Here is a 12,169-nt window from a genome sequence, read left to right as displayed (position 1 = left end):
GAGCCACCATAGCCAGCCACAAAGAACTCTCACAATTTAATAATAAAAAGTCAAATAACCCAATTTTAATAGTCAAAAGATTGGAATAGACATATTCAAAGAAGACATACAAGTGGCCAAGAAGCACATGAAAAGATGCTCAGCATTATTAGTCAACTGGGAAATACAAGTCAAAACCACAATGAGATGCCTTCACCCCCACTCAGATGGCTATAATCAGAAAAGATGGATAATTACAAGTGTCGGTGAAGATGTAGCAACATTAGAACACTTGTACACTGCTGGTGGGAAAATAAAATGATGCAGCCACTTTGGAAAAGAGTTCAGCAGTTCCTCAGAAGGTTAAAAATAGAACAGCCACAGCCACATAACCGGCCATTCCTAAAGAATTGAAAATTTACGACCACATACACACTTGCACCCGAATGTTCACCACAGCATTACTCATCATAGCCAAAAGGTGGGAACAACCCAAACACCCATCAATTGATGACAACTGATAAACGAAGTGTGGCATATCCCTGCCATGGCATATTAGTAAGCCACGAAAAGGAACGAAGTTGTGATACAACATGGATGAACCTTGAAAACATGACACTAAGGGAAAGACACAAAGGACCACATATTGTACAATTTCATTTATAGGAAATGTCTTGAATGGACAAATCTACAGAGATAGAAAACACAGGAGTGATTGCCAGGGACTGGAAGAGGGGAGAATGGGAGGTGACTGCTGATGAGTTTGGAGTTTCTTTGTGGGGTGATGGAAATGTTCCAGAATTAGACAGTGGTGATGTTGCACAACTTTGTGACTACACTAAAAATCACTGAATTGTGTACTTTAAATGGGCAAATACTATGGAATGTGAAATACCTCAATAAAGCTGTTTTTTTAAAAACAGAGAATTTATTTGAATGAATGTGTCGACCACTACTAACGAGAAGGTGAGATTTTCACCTTCCAGAAGCTCTGTGACTGAGGCAGGTATAGAGTTATGGGTTGGCCACAGGGAATGAGAGGATGTGGACAGAGAAGTCCCTGAGCTGTGTGTGGGAAGAGGAAGTGGCAAGAATAGCTTCTCAGAGATGTACCAGAAAAAACTGGGGGATATATAGGTGTATCTGTATCAACCAGCCAGAATAAGGGCCTGGAAATAAGGAAGGAAGGTGGAGCGGCCTGAGGAGTTATTTCATTCACTCATTTTTTTTTTTTTTTTTTTATGGGAGAGTTTCACTTTGATTGCCCAGGCTGGAGTGCAGTGGTGTGATCTCAGCTCACTGCGACCTCCACCTCCTGGGTTCAAACAATTCTCCTGCCTCAGCCTCCCAAGTAGCTGGGATTACAGATGCCCACCACCACACCTGGCTAATTTTTTGTATTGTTAGTAGAGACGGGGTTTCATCAAGTTGGTCAGTCTGGTCTCGAACTCCTGACCTCAGGTGATCCACCCGCCTCGACCTCCCAAAGTGCTGGGATTACAGGCGCGAGCCGCCACCCCGGCCCTCATGCATGGTTTTAATATGCCACAGATTTCATAAGCATCGTGAGTCCCTCTCTCCTCCATGGGGCGGAGCTGCACGCAAACGAAAAACTCACTCGAACGTTCTCCACGTGGTGCTGATGAATTCAAGCTTTCCGAGGAAGATGTAGATGAAGACTCTGAATAATTCCTATCTCCCAACGCTGTGTGACTTCCTCCAGACTGTACAGTAGAGTCTGAGATCTGGGTCAACACGGATGCATTCACACCTTCAGGGTATGAAGCAGAGCTTCCTGTCACATCTGCAGATGTTGTGCCGTTGGTCAAGAGCCAGTGTTCAGTGCTCACTCTACCTCTTGTGGGTGCGACTGACCTAGACACAGTCTCGGTCTGAGACATGGGACTTCCATTTTGCACCTCAGAGCTGCTGGCAAGCTGATGTTCTCCAAAGGCTGTAAGGTATCATAGGAAAAAAGGCCATTACATAGATATGAAAGAGATCCCTTGGCAACTAAGAAGTGAGACCTCTCTAGGGAAAGATTCTTTGCCAAGGAACCTGGCATGGTGTTTATTAAATGTATTATGCACTATCATATTCTAAATAATTATTTTAAAACTCTGGGGTGGCAGCAAGATAGCAATACAAAAAAATATAACTTGCTGAATAGGGGACCTTTGAAACAGCATGTGCAAGTAGCAGAGTAACTTATAGGCTTGAGTGTTTCATTCTCTTTCCCATAAAAAGTGTTCCAGAGAGTGAGTGTGTGGTTACATACAACAAATACAATGCACATAAATATAGCGCACAGTCAGAGCACTTTCCTAAAGCAGTTCTCTTATTAAAGGTTATTCTAATACCAAAGTATAGCAAAAACAAAAATCAATTATAAGGATTAAGCTAAACCATGAATTTGGGAACAATATTTACATCTGCACATTTATGTGGAAAGACAATGTGTACACAAAATAACTGAAGCTAGTTTAAAGAGTGGGCCAGGCTGGGCACAGTGGCTCATGCCTGTAATCCCATCACTTTGGGAGGGCAAGGCGGGAGGATTGCTTAGGGCCAGAGCCCAAGGCCAGCCTGGGCAACATTGTAAGACCCCATCTCTACAAAAAACAGAAAAATTAGCTGGGTGGAGTGGCATGCACCTGTAGTCCTAGCTACTCTGGAGGCTGAGGTGAGAGATCACCTGAGCCTGGGGAGGTTGAGGCTGCAGTGCGCTGTGATCATGCCACTGCACTCTAGCCTGGGTGACAGAGCCAGACATTGTCTTCAAAACAAAATAAAACATAAAGAGCAGGCCAGCTCTCAGCTTGAAGATCATGCTGTAGAGCGAAAAGAAGATGGAACTGAGAACCCTGAGGCTAAGGTCTCAACTCTACTGAGTGAGCTAAATGGCCAGGCACCCATTACTTAAACCCTCAGAGCCATAGTTTTCTCATCTATAAGAAAGCAGGAGGAATGACACCTGTCTGACTAACTTCACAATGTTCTCATAAGAGTGACCATGAAAATGCAATAGTGCCATTAAAAAGCATACTTTTCTCTGGAGATTACAAATGGTCTTGAAGAGATCCCCTAAGAAAATTCAACAATTTACAAACGTCCCTAATAGATCAAGTAAAGATGGAATACTTACTTGGGGAATCATTTTGCCAATGCAAAGATGTAAGTCCAAATTCATTTTCTGTAGATGGTTCAATGGATTCCCCATCCCCTGGATTCCCAGTTACTCTACTGTTTCTTCTCGATTCCACTGCAGAGGGTGAAAGATGGACTGAAGCTGAAGTCGTGGCAATTTTGGAGTCCTTGGGGAAGCCTTCCGTCTTGCTCACAGGTCCCAGACTGACCGTCAAAGATCGGAGTGTTCTCGGGCCACCATCAGTGAACACTGTGGCAACGTGCATTGTCTTTGTCTGACGGACTGAGGAGCTCTGGAGGCCAGTGGAGCTGTTAAGCTTCTCTGTACCTTCAGAAGCTACAACGGAAAAAGATATGCTTCAAAATTACTCAGGAGTGTAAGAAAATCACTATATTAGAGATACAAATGATGTTTCTTACATTTTGGTGGATACATCTAAATACCATGGACCTAATATAGATACAAACATATCTATACACACACATGCGACCAGGACACAGGCCCGCACTCTCCCCTTACTGGTTCTAATTCTCACAGAGGAAGGTGGAGAACACCGAGATCCCTCACCAGGCACAATGAGAAGCTTATATGTTATTTGCATTATTTGTTTTTTAAAAAGGAAGATGAAAATGTCTGCTGAATTTTACATTACAGCTTAAACAGGACTGGCCACTGTGATAAGGTTTTTTGTTATTTTGCTCTGCTTTGTTTTGGCAATGTAATGCTTTTGTTCAAATGCTGTTATTGATTAAAATCTCATACATAAAATGAATAAAAGTGAAGCTGCTGCAAGGTGGCCCACCCCAGGTCACCACTAAGGAGGCCTAGGGTTTTGCAGAACACAGCTGGAACGCTCATGGCCTAGAGCAGTAATTCCCAGCCTTGTCACCATCAACGGTTCTTTGTTATTCCCCACCTCATGGCCACCCTAAGCCTTATGCTTTGAAAGACTATTCACCAAACTGCATTTGTTAAATAACAGAATTTCTAATCAGCAGGAAATACTTATTATTACCCCACAAATTTAATTCCACCCAAAAGCAAACAGGCTTCATTATCATACTTCGCCCCATTAAGCTTTAGAGACCAGTTCTCAAATCTTCATACTACTCCAATGGGCCCCTCGGAGATCAAGGACTCCACGAGCAGTTTCTCTCGTTGATGGATGGCAGCCACGGGGAAACTGTCAAGAACCTCAAGGAGTGAATCAGACACTACTGGTCAAAAGGCGTAGTCTGCTCCACATAAGTACAGGTGGCTCCCTTCCATAAATAACTTTCTAAAGGATGCCCTGAGAACTGACCTCCAGAAAGGCTATTAAAATCTTCACTCCAAACGGGAATAAACTGCAGGAAAGCTTAGGGAATGGAAAGAAACATGGTGGGTAAGACTAAAGGCACAAAAAGAGAGTGTCTTTCTTCTTTTTAGGCTAAAAATAATAAAAAGTACTCTACACCTATATAATAAAAGGCTTTGAGCTGTTAATTATGGCCTAGAAAAGAGAAAAAGGAAGTTGTCATTACAAACAATTCCTTGAAGACCAGTCCTATGTGTAGTTGTGACTACAACCACAAATAAATTTTAAATATCACTACAGCAAGAGAGAGAGAGAGAGAAAGAGAGCGAGCAAGCATGGGAAACAAAAAGGTTCCTCTCACTCTTGTGCAAAACCATAAAACTAGCTATATCTAGAACACAGCCGGCAGCTCTGGTCACCCCACCTTAATGGAGACAAAATGAAGATGCAGGCAATCTATACAACTAGTAATGGAAACAAGAAACAGAAAGACCTGGACACAAAAATAGAGTCCCAGACCACCAAAATCCACCTCTACTTAAAAACATAAACCAAACCAAACCAACGAAACAAAACATACTTCAGTATTTAAAAAAAGAAAAAGAAAAAAAGAAAAGAAAGCATAATAGACATGCCCCAAATCCTCATTCAACCACATGGCTTCTCAGCCCTAACTTCACTAGACTCATCATTTATATCCACCAAATTACAGCCTCATCAGCTTTCTGGAGTTTCTTTCGAAACACCTTTTATTCCCAGGAAACTGCATGAATTTCATCCATTCAACATTCCCATCAAAATCCAGTGATCGGCCTGGTGCAGTGGCTCATGCCTGTAATCCCAGCACTTTGGGAGGTTGAGGCGGGTGGATCACCTGAGGACAGGTGTTTGAGACCAGCCTGGCCAATATGGTGAAACACCATCTCTACTAAAAATACAAAAATTAGCTGGCTGTGGTGGTGGGTGCCTGTAATCCCAGCTACTCAGGAGGTTGAGGCAGGAGAATTGCTTGAACCCGGGAGGTGGAGGTTGCAGTGGGCTGAGATTGTGCCACTACACTCCAGCCTGAGCGACAGAGAGAGACTTGGTCTCAAACAAACAAACAAACCAAAACAAACAAACAAACAAAAAACTCCAATGGTGATACTGAATTCAGCCTGAAAAACCCAGGCCTGTCCACCTCTAGTGGATTTAGCAAATCAATGGAAATGAAATATAATTATAAAAGTCACAAATGCTGAAAGTCAGGAAAGGAAAATGGCTCTGTTTTTCCCTGACTCTGAGAGCTCTGCAGAACATTGCTTCTTTATCTCATTATCTCATCATTATCATCATTATCAAAAACTACCATTCACTGACCAATTATGACTTGCAAGGAATTGGGCTAAGTACATTATATACAAATCTCATTTAGTCCTCACGGGAAAGCTATGAAATATATGTGAATACTTTGACAGAGTTGGTGACTCTTTGTAAAAAGAGAAAATGTTTGGTCAAACTAATCTACAAACACCACTTATATTACTAAATGAGCACCTGTTAAATAAATCTAGGGGGGAATGTACCACATTTCTAATCAACAGGCTAGATTCTTGGTTATTTAATAATTGCCCTTCTTGCTCATTTCTACCCCTAAAGCAGCCATTCAAAGATGGAAAGACCATCCATCTGGGAGCAGAAACAAGCCAAATTCCTGATCTTTTTAATGGGAAGTTGCAAGAATGCCTGCTCGTCTGCTAAAGGTACATGGGTCTCTCTTCAATCACAGCACAAAACACTGGAACCTCAGGAACACGTCAGAATGCTCAATCTTGACCTGACTGCAATCCGGAATTTGCCAAAAGTGCAGCTGAAGCAGCTGATATTTGAGAAAGATACGCCAAATCTACAATCTTCAGAGTTATTTATGCTCTCTTTCTTTACAAAGTGAAATCACCACAAAGCAATTTACCTGGACCACAGTAGCTTAGCTACCCACAGAAATACTTTCATAAGTTGAGATCCATTATTATACCCTCAGTTCCTATTGAGAATCTATATAAAATATCACCTTTTAAAGAACATTAGCACAATTTCCACAAACAGCAATTGAAGGCATTTTGCATTATGATTTTCAACGTTTCTTATGTAAACAGTCCTCTTAAAATGTACTGCCCCCAAACACTTATGCCTATGGATGAAATTGTATGCTTACTTTATCTGAAAACAATCGCATGCCCCACCCGGTTTCCCTTTGTGCCCTGGTTTCCAGGAAGCTCAGTACTAAATTTAGTGCTCAATTGTAGCCACTCTCACACAATTCAACATACACATATCTCTTTCCACCTTCAAAAGGGAGCTTTTTTCCCATTTGTTGCTTTGTTTGCTTTTCCCTCCGATGATCAAATAATACAATGGTCATTATTAAAAATTATGGAATGTATAGAAAGATATAAAGCAGCAAAAGATGTAAAGCAGCAAGAAAAACAACTTCCAATGGTTTCTGATCTCTTTTTAAAAATTTGATTCCATTCCCTAGGCCTATACTTGCTTTAACACTGTAAAGCATACAATTTGGTTTTGGAAGCAGGTAACTCCTGGCTATCCCAGCCTCGGAAAAGGTTATGTTGCATGCGTGTTTCTGTGTAGGTGAGTGAAGAGTGAAACGAGGCACAGAATACAAAGGCTGGATACACGTGGAATCACAGATGCTGAAACTAGAAAGAATCTTTCAGATCATCTGCTCAAATCCCTTCATGTTCCAAATAAGGAGCCCCCTCCTCTCCGTGCCAGGCTCCTAGCTATCTTCCTTGTGTTCACCTAGTGAGAAGCATCACTCATCAGACTGGTGCAAGTGCCAGACTTTTCACAGGGTCATATTTCCTACTGGGTGGAGTGGCCAAGTGTTCACAAGCCCCGCTGCATTCCCCCTTTGCTTTTGTTTTTCCAGAGCTGGCCAACCAGGCTGAGTCGACTCCAGGTCTGCCTGGCAGGTCCTGCTGGCTCTCTCTCAGCACTCTTGCCTGAGAGCCTAGAGCTCCTGTATCGTGTAGTCAGAAAGGGACAGTAATGTCTCAACAATTAGATTCAAGGGGAAGACTCTGGTTAGTGGGTTAGCAGATGCCAGCCCAGCTTTAAAAACAAAGCAGAACTTTGTTTCCCATGTAACTTCAGATCCTTGTGCATGTACCCTCTGCATCCCCACAGGGAGGAGGGGAGGTTGGCAGGATGGATTCAGACATACTTGGATGCCTGGTGAGAACCCCATTTAACAGCACCCAGAACCATCTCTAATATCTAAAAGGGTGGTGGGACTCTACCTCAAACTGAACACACAGTTCACTAAAAAGGAAGAGAAATGCTCAGTAAAAGACTCAAGAGATATGAAAGATATGATGAAACTCACCAGCAGTTAAAAGTATAAGCTTTTAAAAGGATGGATAGTAAAAGAATTTCAGGAACAACTATATTTTTTAGTGTTGAAAAACATAGGTGAAAAAAATATATAGGTGAATATAAAGTCATAGAGTCAAGTCCAGTAAAGTTGGAAACATAGGCTGATTTTTCAAATATACCACCAAAGTAGGTTGAATTTAAATTATAAATATTAAATGATCCTGATCAGAATCAAAGCATAGCTTCCTAGAAAATGCTTCCTTTCTACCGTTTAGTAAAGTTGTAAATCACTGAACCACAGAATTTTGAGGTTGGAAGAATTGCAGCTTTTATCCAATCCAACCAATGTTTATGAATAATCTTAAAAAGCAATCTTCTAAAAACATGAATCATAAATTACATCCAAATCCAGTCAGCAGGAAACTGTGTACAGGGTATGTGGAAGAGGAATTGGCTGCTTTAAACAGGCACTCCAGAAGGGACTTCTGGGTTTAGTTTTGGCTTTGATGACACAAACCCAAACTCCTAGTCTCGCAAGGTACTTCTAAAAACCTCTGACCTATAAAAATTTTGCAATGGCAATTTCGGAGGCAACCTAACCTCTATTTTCCAAGAATATTTCCAACCCTCTCTGTCCTGCTCCCTATGGTAGAGGATGAAAATACAAGCAGCACACACAAACACTGAATAAAACCTCAGAGAAGAAAAAAGATGGTCAGAGCTTCCAGTATTCTCTTTGGCCCACGGCATGATGTGCCCTGTGAGGGTACCTGGGCACATGCTAATCCCTATGCCTTATCGGCTACACCTTGTTCTGGGGCGAGGGGGAATCTAAAAGAAGTAACCGACACAGCCCATGTCCTCAAGAGGATTACAGTCTCTCTGGGCAGAGAGGCATTAGATGACCTGCTATGACAAGGTGTACAGCACAGAGGACCAGATGGTTGAAGAAAGGCTTGGGAATCCCTGAGCTGAGACTTAACTGATGAGTAGTAATTGGAACAGCAGAGAGAGAGGCGAGCACTCCACAGCTGTAGTTACTAATACCACACCTTGCAAACTCCTGCGTTACATCTGTTTTTTTTTTTTCAAAATGGCACCTAGAAAAATGTACACTCATGTTTTCTTTACCACCAAAGGAAACATTTTTGCAATAATGAAGAAATAAAATCTCACTCCTAATCAAATGGCACAATGCTCACCATTTCATGCACCCCAAGGTAAGATCTCTTGTTTGAGAATAGACACCAATAGCTGGGTGCGGTGGCTCCCGGCTGTCATCCCAGCACTTTGGGAGGCCGAGGTGGGGGGGATTCCCTGAGGTCAGGAGTTCAAGACCAGCCTGGCCAACACGCTGAAACCTCATCTCTACTAAAAATACAAAAATTAGCCGGGCATGCGGATGGGCGCCTGTAATCTCAGCTACTCAGGAGACTGAGGCAGGAGAATCACTTGAACCTGGGAGGCAGAGGTTGCAGTGAGCTGAGATCGCGTCACTGTACTCCAGCCTGGGCGACAAAAAAAGAAAAACTATGTTAAACATGGGCCTCAATACTGAGATAAACTGGGTAGGTTGTACCTACTTCCACCCCAAGCACCTGGCATTAGAGGAAGAGCATTTTGGCTTGATGTCTTTTCCCCTTACTCCCTATTATGAGTATGTAACCAGCTGGCTATGCACATTGATTTATGTCTACTTTGGGTGACTTCCGAGGGTTAAGCTGGGTATGTGGCACTCACATGAGGAATGGTCTAAGAGAGGAGAGGAAGCTGCTGTCCTGTAGAAATGCAGCCAGGACAGATCTGGTCCTGAGGAATTTCTCTTCCTAGAGGGCATGGTCAGCTCTCCCATCTCCAAAGCAGGAAGAGAGGATGGGCTCCAAGCCGAAGTGGTGGCTCCTTGGCTGTGTACAGTCACTTCTTCTGACAGCCCCATCAACCTCTCTGTTCCCATCTCCGAGGTTGTTCCACTCTTTGTTTGAAAAGGGGCAATTCTTTCATCGAACTCTGAACTGCTGGATGGCAGGTGAAGACTTTCCGAGGCTGAAAACAGACAGCAACAATTAGAATTCCACCAGCAGACTTCAAAATGTCTTAATATGCTTTTAGGGGGCTTAGTTCTGACATCTACAAAATATACACACATGAGAAGAAATTAGGAGAATAATTCATTCTACAAAAAATAAACTCCTGAAAGAGACCACAAACCAAGCCAGAGACTGTTATTAGATCTCACAAAGATTCTGTATATTGTGGTAAAATTCTCATAAAAGGGGCTCACTGGAGGTAAGTATGGAATCGGAGATCAGGGTTCTGATCATCAGGACCCAGCAACCACACTCCACCAAATTGGTCCCAGAATTTACCTGAATGCAATATAAACAAAATTCCCAATATCTAGGTGACCAAGAAGACCAGGGAATATCATGTGCAGAGTTTCTAAGCTCTGTAGGAATCATTTATGAATACAAAAGCCTTTCGTATGCATCTTTACAGAATCGAGTCCCTCCCAACCAGATCTCCTGCCACTAGGACCTGAAACCATGGAATCATCCCGGACGGCTTCATCCTTTACTTTCAGGCCATCAACAGATCCTCTCACTTTTCCTTGGTGACGTCTCTACCAATGCCCTCCTCTTCATCCCTGTGGCCACGAGGCCACATTGCAGCACCTGATGTCTGAATTTCTCTGTCTGCCTGGGTGGTCCCTTTGACTCCAGGTTCCCTCCATCCTCCCACTCCCATGCTAGACATCCTATACCTGCCTGCCTGGCGAATCCTCCTCAAATTCACTTTAGCTATGTCACTTACTTGCTCAGAAACCTTCACTGACTCTTCCTACCACACCAAATCTAAAGTGCCAGGTTTCTAAAGTCCTCTGTGATTGTCCCTAACCCCGTCCACACAATGGTCCCACCTGCTCCTCCTCTCCTCTGTGGGCAACTGATACCCTTCCCAAGGGAGGCTGCTGGCCTTGCCACCCTACAGACAGGCCACATCTGTCTTTCTCTCCTCTGCACTTCACTCTCGTTGTCCAGGCATTCCACACCTCAGCACCCCCGCCACCTTGCTCAGATACACACACATAAGCTCTAATCCCAGTTTGGAAACCTGTTAACTGTTTGACCTACACGTATTGGGTCAACTAACTTCTCTGAGTTTCAGTTTCCAAATGCCTAAAAGGAGAATAACATGATCTAATGGGCTTGCTGGAAGGATTGAGAGAACAGACACGGTGGTATGTAGTAGGTCCCTGATTAATGCCAGTTTTTCTTAGTCTTCTCTTCCTCGATGAAATCTTACCCACTGAGCCCCAGCACCTTCTTGACATTCTTTGCTAAAAATAGCAAACCACCAGGCTGTGCACACCAGAGCAAGAATAACCGTTTGGGCCACATCAACACAAACCAAACCCAAGCCTGTCCCAGCTATGCATCCCACAAAATATACTGTCTCTGAGACCCTTGGGTGTGTCAGGCTCCCTGGAAAAGGCATGAAGTTTGGATTCCACTGGCCGTGGATCACAGATACCACAGGACCAGAGAGGCTGCTCAGCAAATCTGCATCCTTGTCTGGTCTGTATTGACAAGCGTAATACAAATGAGGCCTAAGTCACAGGTCTGACCCACCCCAGCCTAGGTACCTTGGAAGGGCACAATGGCTCAGAATGGGGGTTGTGGGGAATGGCAGAAACTTTGTTTTCCAGGACTGGACACGCATGCATGAAACGTGCATCATCAGCACAAGCTCACCTAAGGTGCTACTCTGGGAAGTCAGAGCTGTTTCTATCTCTAGCGAGTACCCAACGGACAAATTGGTGAAGTTTGTTCTACTTGAAGAGTCATTCCTTCCTCTAGCATCTGCTGTTTCAGCAAGTAGAGTGAGGTTTTCTGGAGCATCCGAAGCAGCATAGCTCTTCCCGGAGGTCTGAACCATCATGCCCTCTTTGGAAGACACTGTTGAAAAGTCCTCTTGATTCTGATAGAAGGTGATGTTTTCTATGTGGGACTCAGTGTTACTTTCTGGCCAGTGTTTCCAGGCAGCATCTGAAAGAAGAAGAGGATGCATCAGGGAGAACTTGCTGGCTTCTGAAAAGAAAAGTAAATCTTCAGAAAAGACACTATGAGATACATCAGTAGAGAGGGAATGCAAATAAAAGAATTTTGGCCAGGTGCGGTGGCTCACGCCTGTAATCCCAGCACTTTGGGAGGCTGAGGCGGGAGGATCACCTGAAGTCAGGAGTTCAAGACCAGCCTGGCCAACATGGTGAAACCCTGTCTCTACTAAAAATACAAAAAAATTAGCCAGTCGTGATGGCAGGCACCTGTAATCCCACCTACTAGGGAGGCTGAGGCAGAAGAATCACTTGA

General features: G+C 43.4%; 1 protein-coding gene across 7 annotated transcripts in view; it reads right to left on the bottom strand.

Moving 5' to 3' along the window:
* The window catches only part of HEG1 (heart development protein with EGF like domains 1), a 90,008-nt gene that overhangs the window by 50,922 nt on the left and 26,917 nt on the right, over positions 1-12,169 (bottom strand). For 5 of the 7 annotated variants that reach the window (XM_033210962.1, XM_033210959.1, XM_033210964.1 and 2 more), the window contains 4 exons: positions 11,552-11,845; positions 9,540-9,842; positions 3,125-3,463; positions 1,598-1,933 (listed from right to left, as the gene is read on the bottom strand). In XM_033210962.1, coding sequence (XP_033066853.1) covers positions 1,598-1,933; positions 3,125-3,463; positions 9,540-9,842; positions 11,552-11,845 — 1,272 coding nt within the window. Of the gene's footprint in view, positions 1-1,597; positions 1,934-3,124; positions 3,464-9,001; positions 9,134-9,539; positions 9,843-11,551; positions 11,846-12,169 lie in introns of those variants that run through there. The other 2 variants (XM_033210963.1, XM_033210966.1) reach the window with 2 other exon arrangements.

Source organism: Trachypithecus francoisi, unplaced genomic scaffold, assembly GCF_009764315.1.
Source record: "Trachypithecus francoisi isolate TF-2019V2 unplaced genomic scaffold, Tfra_2.0 Lachesis_group0, whole genome shotgun sequence".
NCBI classification, from domain to species: Eukaryota; Metazoa; Chordata; class Mammalia; order Primates; family Cercopithecidae; genus Trachypithecus; species Trachypithecus francoisi.
Note: the sequence above shows the minus strand (reverse complement) of the source record. Positions and strands in the feature narration are given on the sequence as shown.